This window comes from Larus michahellis, chromosome 6 (genome assembly GCF_964199755.1).
Source record: "Larus michahellis chromosome 6, bLarMic1.1, whole genome shotgun sequence".
Classification (NCBI taxonomy): domain Eukaryota; kingdom Metazoa; phylum Chordata; class Aves; order Charadriiformes; family Laridae; genus Larus; species Larus michahellis.
The window spans coordinates 18,569,043-18,591,863 of NC_133901.1; the positions used below are offsets into that span (position 1 = coordinate 18,569,043).

The following is a 22,821-nucleotide window of genomic DNA, read 5'->3' on the forward strand; positions in this document are numbered from 1 at the left end:
TTGGAACCTCAGTCAGCCGTAAGGTATAAAACAAAAGGGCATTTACAATTAATTTCATTTTGTGGAAGAAATATTTAAAATGATTAAATTTTGAAATGTTCAGTTCACTTCAACATGTGCTGAAATTTTTTTAGTCTGATCTACATACACATTTCAAATTCCATCTATTCAAGAGTAAAGAAAACATGCAACTGTCTGTACTTAGCTTTAAGAAGCAAAGTAGTGTAGGAAAAGTAAGCATTCTCTGCACACAAAAGGCTGTCTTTACCACAAATAGTAACCAACACTGATAATGTACCATGCTGATTAGCCCTTGGAAGTTCATTGTTGTTATCTGGCAGGCTACAAAAGCACACCCCTGGATGGAACAGCAACAATGAAGCAGATGCAAAGAGACAGAGAGAATTTTATACAAGTCTAACCAGTAATAAAGTAGAGCTATAAAAAAAGAAAAACTCTGCCATTCTTCTCCCCTTTTTCTAAGGGGTAATAATTTTTGTCTTTATGTGCAGTGAGTTTTTCTATTTTTGTTCCACTACCAGCCACAGAACTCACCCTTTCATCGTCACAGAATTCTTCTCCAAAGGAAGCTGGAAACTTACGTTGCAGAAAGAATCATAATAATAAAAGGCATAGTGAAAGATAAAAAGATGCCTAAATATTGAGATAGGGGCGTGTAGACATTTTTCTTCTTTTTTAATAGCAGTTACTGCTCAAACCCTTGCTGTCTTTTAACTCACAAGTTACTCCAGTCATTTCTATAGACCGGGTAGGAAGAGGGCACAAATTCAGGGTGTTAAATCAGAGCTGTACCCTCAAAGATGTGATGACTGCTCTGTAAGATGTTGAAGAATTTTCTCTATCAAGCCAGCAAACAGTCTGAGAATCTGAGATAAACTGCCACAGTCACCTTCATGGAAGTCTTGGCTTGCCAATGACACAACTGTTTCCTGGAGACTCTCTGTATGGAGACACGGACACTGGTGTTGTGAATGTTCAGATTCATCAACTGGTTTCCTCTCAATAACGAGGATGACAGATGCCAGCACCACCATAGCAAGTTCAGTCTTTGAATGCCAGTATTTAACCCTCCTGGTGTTTAATCTAGTGAGCACAGGTTCCCTTCTTCTCTCCTTAACGCAGAATGTCTCGCTTTCTATATGACACAGCAGAAACAGCTCTACAGGCTTAGCACATTATTTTTTGTCAAAGCAGCCGCCTCACATAAACGACGTCTTTAAAGAAGATGGAGGTACGGGATTAAAGGCCAGCAAGAAGCAAATGGTACATAATAATCTTCAGCTACAGCATCAAGAACACAGGCACGTGATACAGTGCACAGCTATGCACAATGGAATGAAGCTGGTCTGTTCCCCATTAGAGGTCTAAGCAAAAAGAAAAAGATGACACAAAAGAGCACGGATTTTAAGATCAAGCCACATCTCCAGGAATTCATAATGAGGCTGAGATGAAGGAGGCAGGGCCATGTCTCATCACGGACTCTTCAGAATGCACCTACCCCTCCTCTCCTGACAGATGTCATTTATTAGAGAAAGAAGAAAAGCAGCAGCAAGGAAAATCCACACAGCCTCCACACAGGCCTGCATAGCAGGCTATAACATTTTTCTCTCCAGCAAGGGAGGAAAAGCATCAGGGGAAAATACTATGGAACGTACCGTGTATGGTACTAGGGTAGAAGATGCTGATTCTAATGAGTATCAGGATAAAGATGGCAATTCAGTTAAGACCCAGATTCTCCTGCACTTAAAGTAGTAGCGCCAAATCTAGGTGAAACTGGATGTGGAGAAGCTGGCCACACCATGCTTAAAAACACCGGTGAACATGGAAAAGACTGTGACTAACTCCTACACGTGACTCTGTAAGGATGCCAAGAATGGCACAGAACAGGTAAATAATGCTGGGAGAGGAGCCAAGGAGGGTATCATAGCCTGCTTCAAAAGCTGATAAATTGGAGAGGGAGATGTTTTGTTTGGTTGTTTTTTTTTGATTTGGCTTTGGGGTTTTTTTTGGAAGTATTGAAATCTGTGCCCTTATGCTGAGTTTTTTATGAAAAACTTAATCAAAAAAAGTAAATATCCTTGCAATGGGACGCAGCTGCACACAGGCCGAACTTTCAGTAAAGCCGTCAAGACTACCAGTTGAGAACTAAACAACTGTCAACAGGTACAGACCCTGAAGCAGCAAAGCATCCCGTCTAAAGGAAACTGCACCAGCACAGGGACTTTTCACCACATCTTCCTCTGGGCTGACGGAAAGGCAAGGAAAGGTAAAAGTATATCCTCTACTGACATCCATGGAGACACAAAGTTCCTCGGTTTCAATAACAGAGACACTCTGCTCCGTGAACACTGGCATGCACAAGCACAGACAGAACTGCTGTACAGCAGCAAAGCCACTAGAGTGGACACAAGCACCAGAACACTGTATGGCTGTGAGCTGGTCATTAAAGAATGCGACATTCTACAGTTCCAAACCAAACTATTTTACATATCATATCACCTGTCAGTGGCATAAAAATGCAAATCCAACCAATGTGAAACACACCTGTTCAAAGGTACATAATAACTTACCATTTATCAGAGTATAAAACCCAAAAGTAATTCCTAAATTATTCAGTTTCAACAGGTGCAGGTGTAAAATTTTTTTTCCCCCCTTTCCATTACTGTTTAGCAATTGGAAAGTCCCAACTGTACCTTTTCTGCCTTTTTGTCAGAGATATCTTGCTTTTCTAGAACTGCCATACTTTCCTTCAGGTTCTTCACTATGTCTGCAGGAGACTTGTGGGACTTGCCAAAAGGGAATGGCATGATTGCGAGCCACAAGGTCTTCCTTTTACAGCTCCTGCTTCACCTGGAAAAGGAGGAGGAAAAAAAAAAGCGTGTCAAAAATAGAAACACAAAGTCAGTATAACAATACACATGATGATCAAGAGAGAGTAGCAAAGGTATTCCTATGTGGAATAACCATCCTTGACAGTTGAACAAGAGCCCGCCATGACAAAGTTAAATGCTTGTGTATCTAATTCTTTTAAAACACAAGATACGTAATCTAAGAATTCACATTAAGATCATTATCTTATGCTACAGGAACAAATTAAAGGCGTACATTAAATATATCCAAAGCCATATACTGTAGAAATGCCACATATGGGCAAGACTAACAAGGACAAATTAGTCCAATTAATGCTGTCACACAAAATGCCTTCTTATATTAGGTCTTTGAGACACAAGTCATCATGTCCCAGTGGCGCTGCAATGACTGTCCAGGTACATGCTTTTACCCATATTCATTCCATAACAAATGCAAAGCAGACCACAAAGCCTGCGCCTTAGGGCAGGAGCTACGAGCGCGACGCAGTCGAGGCTACAGACCTATGTCAAAACACTTGGTATGCCCTGGCTTTTTCGTATCAGTATTACTGTAGCGTCATACTGAAATACAGTCTCACACCGACTCATTTTATGGGAAACAAAGTTAATCACCAACAACAGGGACGTGAATAAGGCACTTGAAAACATAAAAACCAAACACCTGATATGTATCTTTTTCAAAAAGGTAACACTTCTCTTACAGGAGCAGTTTTCCTTCCCTAAGAATATTTGGCTCTTGGATCCAAATACAGCCATTCCTCTGTATATTTACATGCGTTTGCTTTTACACACAAATATATTCACTTCTGTGTACAAAATAGAAAAGTATTACTAGTATAAATGACTATACAAAAGCTTTTGTTACTAAACACATACACCCCCATTTAAATAATAAAAGCGTCTTACAAGTGAATTCCATAAAGCATACTTCTAGAACTCTAATCTAGACAGAAAAGAACAGGAAATCCTGCATTAAAAATGCTGACAGTGCTACTTCTGCTAGACACAAAAGGCAGCCGGAGCTGACAGAGCAGAGATCACACTGTCATTACAAAGAAGGGATATCACCCTGAAAGTTAGTAATTTCTACCTCCGTACAGTGTCCGTGAAGTTAGTAACTAGTCAACTATAACCGGCACGTTACAGTTTCTAATCTAATACTATGCAATTTGATCCTTGATTAAAATACCAGCTCATTCATCATGAACTCCAAAATGTTAATCCTGATCGTATTCAATGGTGTTTTGATCAAGGATTAAAAAATACCAATTTGAGGCTATTTTTGAGTTATTTTGATTTTTAACACAAACAAGTTGGACTGGCCCAAGGGCAACAATCTAAAGGTGAAGAACAGAAGCACTCTGATCTTTAGCCAAGAAAATTTCCATAAATAGGTATTTCAAGTAACCAGCTACAGAGGTCATGCCTTCACTGTTCCATGCCCGCAACTGACCTAACCCAGATGATAAAAAGCATAAGGTAGATAGTTTTTAATCAATTACTTTCAGATAAAAGTATCGTCATGAAGGCTGAAACAAGACCTTGCACCAGCCCCTTCCATTCTTTAACAGATCACAAGGACTTTCTGTTGCTTTTATTTTCTAGTATAATAATTGTCTCATTATAGTAATCTCTCATTCATAACCTGCACAAAGAAGGGGTTGTAACACTGAAATTGCAAACGCAGGACTCGTACCCTAAGAGGTAAAAATGGACCCACAGGTCATTCCTTAGACAAGAGAATTTTATGCCTCAACTTTGTCACCTGTAGTGGAACAGGAACCTACCTTTACGAAATGTCTACTCATTGCTATTTAACAAAAATGTCATGGCATTTAAACAACATTTAATGAAAATTAAAGTATTTTCACACAGGAATTTTTTTCCTAGAAAGAGACAGGTGTGAAAATAAGTACCATTTTCCCACAACACAGATGACATACCTCAAGCATCGTATTTGAAATGTTCCCTTTATCTCTCCCTTTGATTACTACTCCTGCCAAATTAAAATGAGCCTTGAAAACAAAGCTGGATTCTTTCACGCTTGCATATCATCACTGATAATAATAGTATTTAACAACTACTCGGCATATTCATTCTGGAAGATGGCTATGTCCATGTAACAGAGCAAGACTGGCTCAAGAATTTGCTAGTCTTAAATCCTTGGATTATGTATTAAAACAGAATAAAATCCAGTAGGAAACAAAACAGTCCTTTGCAAGAATAAAAATATTATACAGAATCACAAAATCTGGTATTACAGCAATATAGAAAGAAAAGAAATCAAAACCAAGAAAATGTCTCTGCTCATTTTCTGAATCACAACTAAATTACTTCTAAACTAAAAGACTATACAGATAACATATATAACAGAGAAATATAGAATAATAACAAACAACTGTCCCCATGGTGTGCCCAATGTCTAGGTTTGCAAAACTTGATTTCCCTCCAGACAGTGCTCAATTTCTTCTTTTTAAATTAAAAATCATCTACTGCTTTGACATATTTATAAAACCTTCCAGGTTCTGCATAAATCAGATACACCTATGTGCATACACAGGTCATACACAAGTTTTACTGTATCTCTTGTATGTATTTCTATTAGCATACCTTGTATGTACATATTGCATGTATTGCTATTAGCATACCTAATAGAAAATAATCAATCAATAACAGTTCACTAGTATATATTTATACTAAACATTTTTTTCCCAATTCAGGTAAGTTCTTGTATGAGTTTCTCACAAGCAAGTCAGAAAAATCAGGAAAGACTGCCAGCACCACTAAGAAGGAAATCCACATCCTTGATTACTGAAGGTGACATTTTGCTTTGAGGTATTTCATTTATTGTATAAAATGGAATAAACGCATTGTTTCTGCTATTTCAAGTTTATTACTGGAAGGAATGCAGTGGCACTGCCAGGAACATCATCTGGGGCCTCAAGACTGAAGACCCCACCAACCCTGAAGCAAAACTATTACTGAAGAACCTGTGCCACATCCTGTCAAAAAAAAAAAAAAAAAAAAGCAGGAGCAGTCCTTTGTCTCTCAGCGCTGTACTTCGTGCAGCAAGGAGAACACAGACAGGCTGTTCCCTTCTCAGCCCAGCAAAACCACCCCAAGCAGCACCCTGCGCACAATAGACAATGACAACATCTGTGTGAGATCGGAAAGAACTGCAACCACCCACATCTGCAACCCGAGGGAAAAAAGGAAACAACATCAAATGACATTTTCTGTAAATAAGAACAGACCTTACATCACGTCAAATGATAACTGTTTCACGTTACTAGCACCAGGCTGCCTTGCAAATTCCCGATAAGGTTTTGATTGTGGCTTAAGGAAGGGATCACAGGACTCTTCAAGAGTTAAACTGCAACAAGTACACGGACAGCTCTGTGCTCTGCTTCGCTTTATCTTACCGTTCCAGAAACCTCACTGCTTTTATCCATTTGTTAAAAGAGACCATGAACGATATTACACAAAACTCAGGTTTTCTTACATAGGCATTTTATTTCACCAATACTCAAGCATGCCAAACCTAACAAAATTAAAGTCCTCAAAGTATTGGTGTCACGGCCACATTTAGAAATCTTAAGTGACTTTATAAATCCAAATGGACCCTCAAACAACAATATGGCATGCAGCCAAATAGCCAGAGATTTAAGCACGACTGACACATACTCAGGCGTGCTGGGACATTTGGGCTTTTGTGATAACAAGAGATAGTAGTCCCACTGTTTCAGATAGTATATAATTCCCAGCTCTGTCAATGCAACATGCATCCGTGCACAGTTTGCTTTACGTATAAGGCTTTATATTTTTTATTCACTGCATTGACCACACAATCAATTAATGTCCAATTTAAAACTAATGCTTTCCATATACAAGATTGTTTTTTTAACTAACCAGACAGCACTTAAAAGCATTTTTCAGTGAGGATGGCCCTCTTGCAGCAAAAAACAAACACAGAAGCATGATAAAGAAATCCCTCTCTTTTAATAAATTTTAATTCTCTAAAGAATAGATTCACTAGGCTGGCGTATACTCTCTCTTATAATGGTTAACTTTTTCTTATTTGAAGGGTCAGAAAACGTGCTATCTGCTTAACAGACGTGCGTGCTACAGGTTAAAACCTGCTTACTTAACAGTAGAAGGGTTTTTTTTTGATGTAGGTGGCGTGTTTTGTTTTTTAAATAAAGCACATTGTAAGATGCCTGCATGACTATTTTCAAGAAAAATACTGGTACAAGAAATGGCACAATAACACTTATGACTGCAGTGACACAGGCAAAGAGTTATTCCAGACAAACGAATTACCAGCACTGAAGTCTCAGTGATGCAGGCTTTTAAAGCTATAATGAAGGTAAAGAAATACTAGCTGTATAAGCAAAGACACAAAAGCAAACTCAGCCTTTCTGCTTATGACACACCATGAATTACCACAACATAAAAAAGTTGTAACTTTTTTTTCCTCTGCATATAGGTACAATCCATAAATAAAGTGTCAAATGAATTCAAGTATTCACACTATTCCAGCTCAGGACAGCAAATGTCTGCCTTTCCCCCCATGCAAAATGCTACTTAAATAATGTACAAAAAACGCTACATTCCCAATCTTGTGAAACTACCAGGTACAATAAACTCAATTTCTTAATCTATTGTAGGCCTCACAGTTTAATCGCACTATATTAAGTCTTCAGCTAGATCCTGTTGCCTTGTTTACACACCAAGAGTTTAAGGTCATTGCTTTTAGTAAGCTCCTAATGAGGAAAAGAGGAGGAAAAACCCCTTCAGCCACTTCCTGACTACAATCGCACACATTAAAAACATCCAAGCCCAGCGAAAATGCACATGTACCACCCAGTTAATGTGCACATAAGAAAAGTGCTGAAAACCAAACAAAATCAACAGAATTTTAATAAGGCCAAATAATTAAGGGTAAGGTTCCCCAAGAGGAATGAGCCAACCCAACAGCTGTCTGCTGCCGATGGCGAGGTCCCATTCTGCTCCCAGCACCACGCTCCTTCCCCTGCTTTTACGCCACAGCCAGCTGACCCATCCGCAAGCTGATTCAACTCACTAAGCTATCAGAAAACACACACACAAAAGAAAAGTAAGTGATGAGTAGTGTAGGGAACGTAGAAGAAACATCCCTTTGACCAGCAAGTAGTCGTGAATCAGCTCCCTCATCTCATGATCTCACCATAGGGGTGGTTCACCGGTAAGGCTGGAGCTGAACCAACAGCAGGGCTGAAGGGGGAAGGTCACACTCCATCAGTTATTCCGAGTGGCCTGATATTTGTCTGAATGCCCAGCGTGCCGACTGAGCTCACCAAAATGTCAGAAGACAAACCCAACAAAAATGAGGAAGAAAAAAAAAATATTTCTGAAATGTTCTTAAGACAAAGCAGTACCAGGCACTCTTGGATGGAGCCAGAGCCAGCCCAAGGGAGGAAGGAGGAGCGGAGGCAGCCGGAGCAGGAGAGGGAAGGGCACAGCACCACCTCCGCCGGGCAGAGGGAAGCTGCCAACCCCTATCCTGAAATCCTTATCATGTGTCAATTACATTCAACAATGTTAATAACACATGGGAGATTGACTTAAGCAAACACAATTAAATAAGTTAATGAGTCTACAAAGTCTACCCAGACTCACAATAAACAGTTGGGTCTACTCTGTATATGGATTTTTAATTGACAATTTATCAGTCTATTACTGAAAAAACATGCTGCATCTTGCTAAATAGAGGTATATTTCTGTTAAAAATATAACACAGCGAGCATGTGTTTGTGCTGATAGAACTCATTTCCCCTCAGAATCTGCTCTTTTGTCGTATGCCTCTCGGATTAACAAGGATCATTAAGCCAATATTGAAAACAATAACGTAGATCAGTTTTCATCAGGTCTTACTGTTACAAGCGGCTGTTAGTTCAGAACTAACAGAATTCACTGCTGTGAAGGCAGGCTGGAGCGATAAAACCAGAAATAGATCAAGGAATTATGCATTTTTAAAATCACTGCCTTACTCTCAGACATGCCCAGCATCCGGAAGGAAGACTGACAGCCAGTCCTTTGATCCAAGAACTGTTTTTTATGCAAGCTACCATGCTCCTTGGGAAAAGAATATTCAGGTACTTCAAAGACAGAAGCAGACATCATATTAGCTATTCGGCCCTCTTGTACAAGATTATAGAATTTTGCTGGTTATCTCGGAATAACATACAGGAAGTAGAGTTGGTAACTTCAGTAAGTGCCATGAGGGAGAAGAGCAGCCAGTGCCCTGTGCTGCAGCGGGGCACGTGCGGCAGCTGGCACGGCAGGATGGCAGCCAGGTGCCACTCTGAAGCATCCAAAATACCACTGCCAGGTCGTCACTGCAAATTCTGGGCTACAGAACATCCTCCTCAAAGGCCTCACCGCTCCTAATTGCGGATGTACAGTTGACCAACAGCAGAATCCATCATTTCCTTCTGTATGTTATTTGAGTACTCACATTCATCATCAAAACAATCTTCCACATTTTTCATGTGCTGTTGCCTACTACTTCTTTCAGTGCCCCGGTTCTGGATATGTGGTTTCCTACTAGATTAAACAATTTTCTAGAGACTTGGCACCATATCAAAATAATTTTTCAATGTTCTTTTTGATATGCTAAACAAACTAAATCCTGACAGTCAAAATACACATCTAAATATCACAGTTTATTAATACAACCTCACATGCAAAACCTGCCTATCATGGAGGAAATGAGACTGATAAAGAGCAGAAGCCACACCTCAATCTATTTCAGGGCTCCAGCATGAACTATTTAGTAGAACCATGGATTTACCTGCATAAGCATGCCATTAACTGAACAGCTATGGTTGTAAATGGTAATTACTGGCACTACCAGCTGGCAAAATTGAAGAGTATGCTCCAGCTCTAAGGCGTTTTTGCTACCCTCTAAATATTTCTGCACATCTTTCAAGCATTTATTTCCAGATAACTTTAAAACTTGGATAGGACGACTGCATCAACTGTCTTACACACAAGAAGTAAAACTTTCTACATAGTATATGGCTAAAGCAATCAATGATCTGTTTGGATCTGTTGTGATACTCGGTGAGGAACATAACTTATACATATAAGTTTACTTCCAAGACAGGCATGTTCATCTCATACCTGGCACGTCCCACCCACCACTGAACACTAGCTTCTTCCTTAAAATTCACTATAAGCTTGTTCTATCAAGTCTGCAGCACACAAAAGCTTTAATCCGATTCAAAGGGAGTTTCACAATTCTGCATCACAGAATTATTTGTGGTGTGACCCACTTCAAGATTAAAATGAAAAAAAAAAATATCCCATACCTAAGAATGGTAAATTAATTCAGAGAAAAATTAAAATCATGAAGAAAAAAATTCTCCGCTGTAACACAGGTGAGCAAGTGAACAAAAGAGATTAATTCAATGGATTCAGAAAAAAGGAAAACTGGAAACAAAATTCCTAAGTAAAAATGAAGCACATAATATGAGATAGCTTCTCGCTTTCTGAAAATTTCAGAGCAATTAAGTCCCCAGCAGTCCACAGCCCTGCTTGTTTCTTTAGCACCAAATGCCAGTTGATTCCTTTCATTAAGCAGGCTTCTCTCTTGCCATTTAATTACTTTACTGATCCTTCTGCCTCTTCAAGAGCCTCCTCCTCCAGCAGGCACCTGCACTGTGCTGGGGGAAGAGAGGGGCAGCTACTGCCATTTGGCTTGACTAGCTCACTGCAGCTTCCTAAAACTATGTTATATTTTGTGATTTGTACATTATTATATTCATTGCAGTTTAACACACAGCTACAGAGCTTTTGCAGAACTTAAGTAGAAATTGGTTTTAAACAAGGCTGCTGCTTTTGAGGGGCTTCAGGGATTCAGTGTAAGCACAAAAGCTTGTTAATCCTAATGCTCAGTGTCTGAGATCCCACCTCTTTCTCCATATTCAAGGGAATCTTATGACTCAGCTCCTTTCCCTGGTGTACTGTTTGGAGTTACCCCACCCGTTCATTTCCCCACAACCCTTACTGCTATATTGCAATATGGTATACAGACAAGCATGTAAATGCCTCACCCATTCCTTGGTAAATATATGTTTTTAAAAAACAATAATCACAAGTTTCACCACAAAATGTAGCTACTACATCTAACACACTGTGCACAAAAGTGAACTTACTTCAAGCTTCAAGAAATGTTGTCAGACGATATGCCCACTTCTGGCCAGGTTGAAGCTCAAATAATTTTGTCATAACCTGGCATTACAGTCAATCCCCAGTTGGCCCAGATGCCTTTACCGCATCATCACAAAACCCAGAATATTTGTTACATGACAAAAAATGCTGCAATTACATGTGCCATTCTACCCACCCTTGGAAGGAAAAATGCAAAGCAAGAGAGTCCCCCTCGTAACTATTTCTATTCCTTGGTATGTATTATTCCCATTCCTTTCCACAAGTTTTGCTCTTTGCATCAGATTTCTGATACACATCTAAGGGTTAATTTTGAGAGTGAAGAAGTGTCAAAAGGGGAGGCAGAAAATACGCTGCAATTTAATCTGTGACTTCATTTTGCATAGTGCAATATGGTCTACAGTTAATGTGTCCCAATAACTAAAGACAGCTGTATGAACATCAGAAACTGCACAGGAGAAGGACAGGAAACCCCACTCGCAACACAACATCAGCATTTAGTTTTAAACAGAAAGCCGGTGCAATGGACAGAGGAAAAATAGATTATCTAAAATATGAATTAGTTACATAAGGAAGGAGGATGAGAATCAGCAGTACTAGCATGAGATAGGAAGGGAAACACATGGACGCTTTTTGAGCGTTTTGTTTTGAAGCGAAGTTGAGAACAATTGACTGCGAGAATGGTCCTGGGATCGCTCCAGGTACAATCCTTGAAGGTGTAATTTTCTTTAGAGAATATTCTCTCAAGAAACAAAAAACTGCACTCAGTAAAGCCATTCTCTTGAAGAACAAGTAACAAAGCTCATAAAAAAAATTCAAAATGGATATTTACCCAAATGTAGTTTCAATAAGAACCATGTCATACTATTACGTTTTTAAAATAATGTTTCAGAAAACCAATATTTTTCCCATGGTTCCTTTACTCTCTTTGGAGACCCAATTCTGTGGCCTGCTAGGAATTTCTAATGTTCAATCTAAGTTTATCTAAGTTCAACACATCATAGCTCTCCATCTAATTTATCTGAAGAACAACAGATCTTTAATAAACATAACCTACAAAAGAACAAGATCACCTAAGGAACGACAACATTAAAGCCTGAAGTTGAAAGGCTGTTAAACAATGACCCTGACGTAGCTCAGGAACATCCTAAAAACACTGGCTTAAGAACTGGAATGCGTATCAAGGAGTATCCATCTTCCCTAACTGCTTACTACTGGCCCCTGCCATAGGCAGAATATAATAAACTACATCAGTCTCTGCTTTGACATATTACATCTGTTAAGGCTTCCCTTCCAAAATAATCAATTTCAGAGTTCACAATTAAAGACTATCTATGTTAGACTACTGCACAATTCACCTCAGTGCCAACAGCCCCTTAGAAACTAGCTGAGACGACACGTATTCAAGCATAGCTTAATGTCTCTGGGATTACTTTTGTGCATTAATTCCACTTAACTAGGGCAGAAACCCAAAACCAACAGGCACAGCAAGCTGCGCCACAAAAAGACATCGATGGTCAAAGCCCTGAGAGGTGACTCTGAGACCACGGATGACTCCTCAATTCTGCCATTTGCAACTCTATTGAGAAATCTCATTGCCGTGACACAAAGATTAAAATGTAAATTACTTGGAGATCAACTCTCATAAATCCAAGCTGATTCTTGCTACACGAAACCGAGGGAACTTGGCACATTATTCAATGATTACATATCTCCTCTGCAAAAGGGAGTTCCTGACAAATAACCTATGGGAGTTACGTACTGAGTCACAGGGAAAGCAGGAGAGGGCAATCAATAAACGACTCAGAATCATGACCCCACCATTACTGTGGATCCTTTCCTTCTAGTTCATTACATGCTCATTCAGTAAAAGGAAAAAGTTGTTCAGTTAATTTTTTTTTTCCCTTTAATTATCTCTTCCCTTAGTACTAGGAGCTGATGTACAGGCAATTATTTGACCTGATCCATAAGGTCATTATCTATTTGACAATTTTGCGTTCTGTAGAACTACTTTTTTGCCATGGTCCCTAGCACTTAAAACACAATTTGGATGACAATACAAAGGGTTTACTGACACAGCTCTGCTGGCAAATCCTACTAGTGCAGATACAGCTAATATTAGTAAAAAGCACAATCTCTGACCATGGTAACTGCAACCGTGCTAGGGCTTTCCTGGTTAGGTACCTTTGTAAGAGTGTTCTTTCCTTTACACTGCTAACCAGCGTGGGTACCACCATAAATCACGTGGCTGATTTTCCCAAGTTAGCTGTACGGAGGTATCTTTCAGTATGGAACCTTCACCCAGCTTATCCTCAGATGAAAATCCCTGCTTCCTCTTGGGTACGCTGTACCAAGGACAACGTGGCAGATGGGAAAACAGCACCAAAATCGGCAAAAACAGGGGCTAGCTAAGAGGAACTGCTCTTTTCCCCCGAATACTCAGGATCAAGCATTAGATTCATGGGCATCACCTAAAACAGCAAAATAATCAAGACACACTATAGGCTAGAACACATCTGTAATACTCACATGTACATTTCATTGCTACCAAGACATCATTGTGTTTGTAAGAAATGAACTTATGAGAATTAGTTGGCTGAAGTTTAGCCCGAACAGAACAGCCATGGGTTCAGGAAAGAGAAAATACATTGATAATATTATCTCCCTTTTCAACTAAGTCCAGAACTCATTACTGAATTGATGATCAAACTGTGTGCCATGATAATAAAAAACAAACAAGCAAACAAAACTAAACCCTAAAGGATAATTCGCTCCATTCTCCCAAGAAAAGAACCAGCCACAGTGATATAGGAATTCTGCATAAATAATTTCAAGATCACAATACATCTAAAGTGGCTATAAAAACTATTTACACAGTTCCCTCTAACCAGCTCCGTTTCTCCTGCCAGTTCACACGTTTGGATCAAATCTTCAAAGTCACTAATGGATTCAATTTCTGATACATAAACCACATCGCACCTCAACCGCCAAGACAGGTGTGTTCCTTTGGGGCAAGGCAGATCACAGAAAGATATATTTAAAGGCAGAGATGATGCATACCAGGATTGGGAGAACTATCCACGGCACAAATCTTCAAGAGAGATGAGGTGAGAGCCAGAACTTTTAACACCATGCCATTGTATTTTCTTTTTGAGGCAGAGGGAGAGAAGTTCCAACTCAACCCTGAAATCCACTTCACACTATGAAATGCTCTGCAGCATCGGAATCAAGATGGGGGAATGATCTAGATTGTCCCGCAAAATGCGTCTAACCTCTTGCCATGCCAACCTAAGAGTCATTCTGATGACTCACAAGACATCAGTCCAAAGATCTAAGATACAGCAGGAAGTGTCAGCATGCACACTCTGAAAAGCCAGATATTCCTGAAAAACCCACGTGGAAGCCCTTTTCCCTCCTGACAAGAGCTGAGGGTTCCAGTTACGGAAAGTTACTTGTACATTAAACAGAAATAGAATAGAAACAACGTGGCAGATGCCTGTGGTGACCCATCGTATATACATACATGCTACATTTCATCTGGCTTTCCCTTCTGGGGACACTTGAGGTATTTTTCCAGGTAGATGACATCACGGCAAGCGAACTTCTCTGCTTCAATCAGAACAACAAATACAAGAAAATAACCTTGGGACAGACGGCTAGAAAGTCCTCATAAAAAGTTGAGCATTTAAATTTTATTCCAGCCAATACTCAGAGCAAAATACTTTACATTTCCTGCTTATTAGAAATAAGACAAGTTGCCCCAAAGTTTCAAAAAGCATTTTTGCATTAAAAAAAAAAAGGAGGGGGGCAGGGAAGGGGAGGGGATACCACAGCAGAAGGTACCTTTCTAAAAGGAAAGCTTTCCAACTGATTTTACTTCAAAGCAGCTAGCAATAGCTGCTGTAGATGTGATTCTCCAAGGCAGAACAGTCTAGGGGTTTCACAAAATGCAACTAAAACCAGCGCTGCTGATATTGTCTATATAGGAGTCAGCATCTCTCCTGCAACACATCTATAGGTCCACAAACCAAAAATGTCCCAGAGCTACCTGTCTAGAGACAGCAAGTAAAAAATGAGGCTTTTAACAAGAAGTGGCTAATATTAGGCCAACTAACACAGTGGAAGAACTGAAGCATCTCTGAGGGACAGAGTTCCCTTATCTGATCTGCTAACAAGAGTTGGACTGGAAAAAGGAACTATGAAATTGTTTCGTAATACTAAAATAAGAGCTCCCAAGTTTCCTCTAATGCAATTACTGTCTAAGGCTACCAAACCAAACTTGAACACTACCAGAAGATGTTATCACCTCTACAAGTTTACCCAACAAATGATCAGACGCCATCTCTGTAACTACTGAAAAAAATAATTTCAAAGGACAGCAGATCTTCCAAAAGGCTGACACCAAGCTAAGGTGGAAATGCTTGCATTATAATAGCTGATACTTACACTCCTACATTGTACAGTATTAATTATTCCAGCTACATCAGTATCCTGTCAACCCCTTCTCTTCGTTAGGGCTATGTGGAAAAAAAACACCTCACCAAACCCAACCTTTAAAATTGTTACTGGTGCACCAGCTTAATGCTAGTTTTATTTAAATGCAGAATTATAAAAATTACTTTGATAGGAGTTTACAACACTATAACGTCATTGCTTTCTGCATCACCAATAGGCTTCAATCAAACAGGAGCCCTTAAATCAAACAATCAAATACTCTAGAAATAAAAATTTGCAACTATCAAAATTCACAGCCTTGGTAAACTCTGAAGTTATTCTAAAGCTTTAACTATTTCAAAAGAAAATATCTTCTATGCTAAAAGACTTGTTCTAATTACGAAGGCAAGCCAAAAGAAATCATAATTCTCAAAAACTTTTTCTGTACTGCAGTTCCATTTTCAACAACAAAAGTAATCAACATATTAGGAAAATGCTAAATTTAAGAAGGAGCAGGTAAGGTTATGCTTTCAAGACTCCGGTGTAAAACTATAACCTAAGGTTTGACTGCAGTCAAAATGTATTAGTGGTTATAAATTCTGTAAAATAATCTGTAATGGCATCTTTAAAATTTCTGAAAATAACAAAAATAAAATCCATGCAGTGAATTATGGAATCTGACCAACCACTCATTAGATACAGAAGTAAATTAGGGGACTTCACAGAAATCAAGTATCTGTTAAAATATTTTTTTTTTTTCCGCTACAAAGTCAAACAAGACTTAAATAAACAATGTGAAAGACACTATACTTCATTGCTTTTCAAACTATCCAGATTTCCCTTACAGCTCCTAAAATAAAGATTTTAATTTTCCCATTCAACACCATTTTTAAATTAGTTTAGTTTGGTTCCCTAATTTAGGGACTTGATGAAAGGCCAGATTTTCTCAGTTTTTTTATAAGTCTCGGAGGTATGAATCCACAACACTGAAAGTTAGAGTACCATAATAAACAGAAATGACAAGTTACAGAAACTTCTGCTGTACTTACTAAGACTTTTCAATGTTTGTAAGTAATTCTGAAAGTTAAAAATAGCCCATTTAGAGAGGAAAGATGCTGTATTTCTGGCCAGCAATCCTTCTCCTTGTTCGCTAAGGAGCTCAAGAACAGCTAATTCTGAAAAAAAGATTTAACATTTCTTCCTAGATTTGATACTGTTAAGCCCTCAACCTGCGTAAACACACGCGGGTAACCGCCAATGCCAGGGGGAGAGCAGAGCTACTCTTCACACTCCAACAGCTCAACTGCAGCAACGCTGAGACCTTCTTCAGTGCAATTCCTAAGGGAAGCAAAAAGCCTTGCATGGTCAGTCTCAAAGGAAAAAACGTAATCCACCTTCTGTTGGATGTACACTGTAAATCCATACTTATATGGCTGCTAACATTTTTTTATTTATATATATGCACAGCCCCATATATACATAGAAGTTCACAAACAAGAATGAAAGCTCACTAAACAGACTTCATTTCTCTATAAGACAGATAAACTTATATATATACAGTTAGGAAGGAATAACTACAATGTTTGTTTTTTCCAAGTTGAAGTGATGAAGAAAACTGACAGGCAATTCTTCCACAGAATTTAAAACTTCAATACATTCCTAAGTTTGTTATCATGCACAGGCACCCTGAAGTTTTTTGCGAATTTTTTTTGGAAAATAATCCATAACCCCGAAATAAAGAGACTCTTTTGGATCTAAGGACGTTAATCCACTCACCACAACACGTGGGTTAAGAGTAACACCAGTCAGACTGCACAGCTATGCCAGGACTGCCCAAATTCTCTGTGAATGGATGCAGTTCCTAACAGAAAAACTGTTTACTCCAGCTCCACCCTATTACAGAGTTTAAATATTGCTCAATGTCAATTACAGATGTAAAGCGGAACTATGTTAGTCAATACTGATGAGTCAATACACTGCTTTTCTTAGAGATTAAAAACCTAAACAATAACATCCAGAACAGCACTTAGAATATTTTCAAGAAGCTTCCTTCATTGTTGATCATTATCTGTGAATTCCATGGAAAAAGACTATTTCACCTGGTCGCTGGAGCTTGTGTTTGCCTTCAGATCATGTTTTAAAACAAGCTGAAATTCTCATGTTCAAGTCGCAAGGCCCTCAAGTCCAACACATCGAGATTTATGGTTTTCTGATTATCTTGATTATTTTAGATTTCCTCAATTGTACTTTTTTTAAGAGAAGCCTTCATTCATTCCACTGACAAACTATACCAGACTCAAAAAAGAGTAATTTTCCATAGGAACTTTTCCTTACTTGATTTTGAAGTCAGAAAGCATGCAACAAAGCAGAGGATGCAAAACAAGGTCCCTCAGTCGAGACTCTCACGTACTGCCCCAGACAGCAGAATTCTACCCCGAATCTTCCTTTCTCATTAGGCAACACATAAACCAAGTGCCTACCAAGTGGTCGCTATTTAAGTATCTTTTCCTTTCTGGGAGCCCAAAATGAGATTCTGAGGCTAACAACTAATACCATGGCAGCAATTCAGGTGCCGAAATGACAAATGCAACTGCGAATGCACTACAACAGCACAGCTGGTCTCCAGCTGGCCCTTCAGAAAAATCACAAATCTCCTACCTGTCTTGGGCAGATGCCTTGGAGCATCTAAAATTAATACTAGGTACCTATGTTTAGGCAACTGAATCTCACACTACGAATGAATGCCACTGCAAAAAAACCTCTGCAAGTGTAAGCTCATAAATGCTCCACCAGACGACACACACATCATCACACACTCAAACACAGGAGAAATTTCTCTGTGCTTAAGCATCGCTAGCTGAAAAAAAGGGGGAGAACCACCATGCTGCTGAAGAACACTGTGAAATGCATGTTCATCAGTATCTGTGAGCCAATGAAAAACCCACAATGACCTGAATCCTCCTGTCTTCAGGAAACTCAGTTTTATGCAATAAGGCAAAAGACCAAACGAGAATATGCAAAGGATGCCCCTTCCTGAGCATTCTCTTGTGCACTCACTGAACAAAAGGTCCTGCTGAAAAAAAAAAAACAACCCAAAAACAATCACGTAATGCAACTTTTTGTATGAAATCGGTATGAACAAAGGGAGGTTCTGAGTATTTGTTAACTTTTGAAAGGTTAACTTTGCTTTCTCAACATTTTTCTAATATAGTACCAAGCACACACAAAGCCTTTATCAAGAACTGTGCCTCAACTCTTTCCGCTACACGGTATCTCTTTAAATTTCCCTGTAAAGTTTCTCCATCACTACCAACCTCCGGTCAGAAGAAACTTAGGACTTGAATAGCAGGTGTTACAGGTTAGAAGAACGATGCCTTCATAAACTGTGTGGGAGAGACTTCTCAGTGCTCACCTGCGTTACGCTCCCTGCATGTCTGTATCACTGAGGTCTCATTTAGGTAGACTAAAATCCCCTACATTTTCTTTCCTAAAATCTTACTTCTCTGTGAACAAACTTTTCTTTTGCTTTTTCTTTGTCCAAGCACAATGTTTAACTAAGTCAAAATGTTATATGCTGGTTGATTTTATAAACTGCTACGATACATCAGGCAAAAATATCTTTTGACATATATTAAAAGGAGTATGATCTGCTGAAGCAGTAAAGTGCATAGTTTACACGTAATAGTCAAAGTAAAATATAATGACACAAGTAAATTTCACCCGATTTCTACAACTGTAGCAAAAACTCTTGAAACTGCTTACCCGGAGGAAGAGATCAGAGACTTCACTGCAGCAGGATGCTCTGAATGCCTGCTATCAGCACACACATCTACCACACCACACCAAGATGTTACTGATAATTCAATGTCTACAGATATTTTTTTTTAAAGCAACCGCCTCAGCAGATCAACTAGCATGGCTCTGAATGAACAGTGGGGGGAAGGAAAGGAAAAAAAAAAAAAGGTATCCACCCATGGTGGATCACCAGCCTTCTCAGGTGAGCTCTTGGTCAGGGAGTAAAGAGAAAAATAGTAGTGAAAATGGCACAGTCTGCAAAATCCAAAGCAGCACCAGACACGAAAGCTGGCTGGAGGGACCGGGGGGACCCTCCACAGCTGCCTGTTCAAAAGGCTTCCTTCATATCTCTATGTGCTAGTATATTTTACTTAAAAGTCAGTAAATAAAACAATAAAAACTTTTCAGAAAGGTACTTCTTCAGATGTCAGCTGTCTGCCTGGGCACCCCGGCAGCCAGAAAAAGATTACGCCTTCCGCATTTCTGGGAATGCTTCTCAATTTTTTCATTATATGTTTTAGCACAGGTAACTTCAAAGGAGACCAGGCATTTCACACACACGAATGACTGAACATAAGTACTTGTCTCACAACCATGCATATTCAACTCCCTGAAAAGTTGACATATTAATTCAATTTAATTTATAGCCAAGTTCTATCTTGGCTATTTTTAAGGGTCACATTTCAAATCTTGTAGGGTTTCCAGTTAAAACTTTTAGTTACATTCTTCTAGTAAGAAAAATGAATTTGTTGTCAATACAAATAGATTTTTTTAAAAAATACACAACAGGGTAAGGATCAAAAGCAGCACTCAGCAATTTGTCACTGACGCAGCCATTTCACTGTGAAACACTTGACGGTATACCTGAACATTCTAAAGAACTCTAAGTAGTAACTCCTAAATAACTTCATCCAAAGATGTTTCTGAACTTAGAAAATACATGTTGCACTAATAATACAGTTCTTTACTAATTATAACTTCCCAATATTTGAACCTTCTTGCTATTTTTAACCTTTTAGTGATGAACTATCTGAGGGTTTGAAGGAAAGGGAAGAATTGGAGAGCAAACGGATCTTTATAATGGATCTAGGTATTTCATTAGAAGCAGCAGATTTCCAATAAACAGGAAGGGTGGTCAGACACTGGAACAGGCTGCCCAGAGAAGCTGTGGCTGCCCCATCCCTGGAGGTGTTCAAGACCAGGCTGGATGGGGCTCTGAGCAGCCTGGTCCAGTGGGAGGTGTCCCTGCCCAGGGCAGGGGGGTTGGAACTGGATGATCTTTAAGGTCCCTTCCAAACCGAACCATTCCATGATTCTACAATTAGCTACAACATTCAGCGATTTCCCCCATAATTTTATGCCCCTGTGGATAGGCTTAAAACTTGCTTCCTTTTAGCGTAATTGGAGGTCTACAGACAGAAACTTTTCATACTGTCTTTTGACTATATGAAGTATTAGCTAGAATACTCAAAACAAGGGAGTTAGAAAGCAAATTGCAGTTGTTTATTTAAACCTAAGCATTTTATTTCCTAAATTAACGTTCTCCAGAAAAAAAAAGACAGGCCATGAAGGCTGCTGAGGAAGCCCCCAGTTATTCCTGTTAACACACAGTATTTTGGCTGCTTCCAGTTTGGGTCAGTCCCAAATTCAATCCTCTATAAAGAGTATTTAAATAGGGACAAATGAACATGTCATTTTATCATCAGGTGGAATAACAAAAGCGTATAAATCTGCTCAGGCTTAAGAAAGACCAAACTCACATGACACCAGTTTAAGCCTTAGGTACTCCTGAAGCACGCAGTTAAAAGCCTAGCTCAAGTTCGTTAAAATAATTCAAGACAGCATCATCTTCTAATTTAGCCTTTGTGTTTGCACTTGTGGGGGGAGTGGGGGGGTGGGGAGGGACCTCAGCGTAAAGTTTCACCTTCTAACTGAAGACATTCCGTTTCCTTCTGGCTCACACCTCTACATCTTGCACTGCAAGAAGCACAATATTGAGAGAAAACACAGGGAAAGAGAGAGCCCAGACAGAAGGGAATGAGAGCTGAACTGCCGAACAATTCAGACTAACCAACCACCCTAAATTAGACAACAAATTGGGGAAGTAACATTTTAAAAGCTCTCCTCCTGGTAGAACAGCGCAATCTTGAGCACTAATAGCAAAAAGAATTTTTCACCTTGCCTGAGGCTTATCTACCGCTACAAAATTACAGTTACAGCGAACACTATGACTTAGGATCACTGAACAACTTAAAATGTTTTTGTCCAATGGGATTAATATCTGGCTTCAACTTGCAGCTAAGAAGAAGTGGTAGAAGTGCACATAGCCCACTATTTCCTTACCAAGAATTGCCACATTGACAAGATTTCAACTGTACAACGCAGAAAATATGATATTCTAACTTCAACTCATACTTTTGCTTTGCAAATTATTCACATAAAATAGCTGCAGGCTGTTGTGGTACCAGTAATTTTGGAGGAGCAGATGAGTCAAATCTTATTTTTGATAGGAAGCTGCAAGATGCCTCCAATTACACAAAGGTAATCATACTTTAATAGCTGCTTTTATAATTAAAGCATATTATAAAGTGTCAGAAGTAGAGAAAAGCAGGGCCAGAAGGGAATTCCAAAGGTCATCTAGGCTCCTTCCTGCCCCCTGCTTCAAACCAGCTCCAACTATTAGTGCGCCATGCCAAAACTCTACCTTCAGTACAAAAAAAGACATCATTTTAGCAGGACTTGTAAAGCCCCTAAGCACATTGCGGAGATTATCAAAGCTTTCAGAAAGATGTTACACAAAAATTAAGGCTGCAAACATCTTATTAAAAAAAAAACTGCAAAAACTCCATAGAGAATTGATTCAGAAGTGAGAACGCTGGTCAGTAATTCTAGCATTCACAAAAATGCCACAAAAACCTAGTAAGAGCAGCATGTACAGCGCAACAGTAAGGTCTCATTTGACGACCGTCCATTAATTAATAAGACACTAACGCATTAACTTCCATGATAGAATGCAAAAGAGACACCATTCCCTCCTGAATAAATGTTTCATAAAAGCAATCAAGGAATTCCAAGAGGTGGAGTTTTCTTAATATTATCACACCCCACTGGGAATACACATTTGCCTGTACTTGATAATACCCAAAGAGCATAATTATCTTTCAAAGACATATTGTCACAAAGTATCACTTAACTGGTGCTTTTTAGTCTACTTTATTTGTATAAATACGTAGATCTTAAAAAAAAAAAAACAGGAATTGTTTTATAACTCTCCATCTACAATCATGCACTACAGAACGCATCAAAGTTTCAGAACTCCACATCAACGTAAATGCGAGGCCGCAATTAACTTGAAAAAAATCAACGCTATCAGCATTTAGAAATATTCAGCAGCGTGTTGGTCCATACATACAAACTTACATTACAAGACCCTTTTTCTGCTCGCTCCCAACACCGCAAGACAAAACCTCCTCCTGTACTATGGTATTTC

At 39.1% G+C, this 22,821-nt stretch overlaps 1 protein-coding gene across 3 annotated transcripts in view; it reads right to left on the reverse strand.

Moving 5' to 3' along the window:
* The window catches only part of CAB39 (calcium binding protein 39), a 43,068-nt gene that overhangs the window by 18,182 nt on the left and 2,065 nt on the right, over positions 1–22,821 (reverse strand). For all 3 annotated transcript variants that reach the window (XM_074591492.1, XM_074591494.1, XM_074591493.1), the window contains exon 2: positions 2,715–2,871. In XM_074591492.1, the coding sequence (XP_074447593.1) occupies positions 2,715–2,828 (114 nt within the window). In that variant the 5' untranslated portion in view covers positions 2,829–2,871. The remainder of the gene's footprint in view (positions 1–2,714; positions 2,872–22,821) is intronic.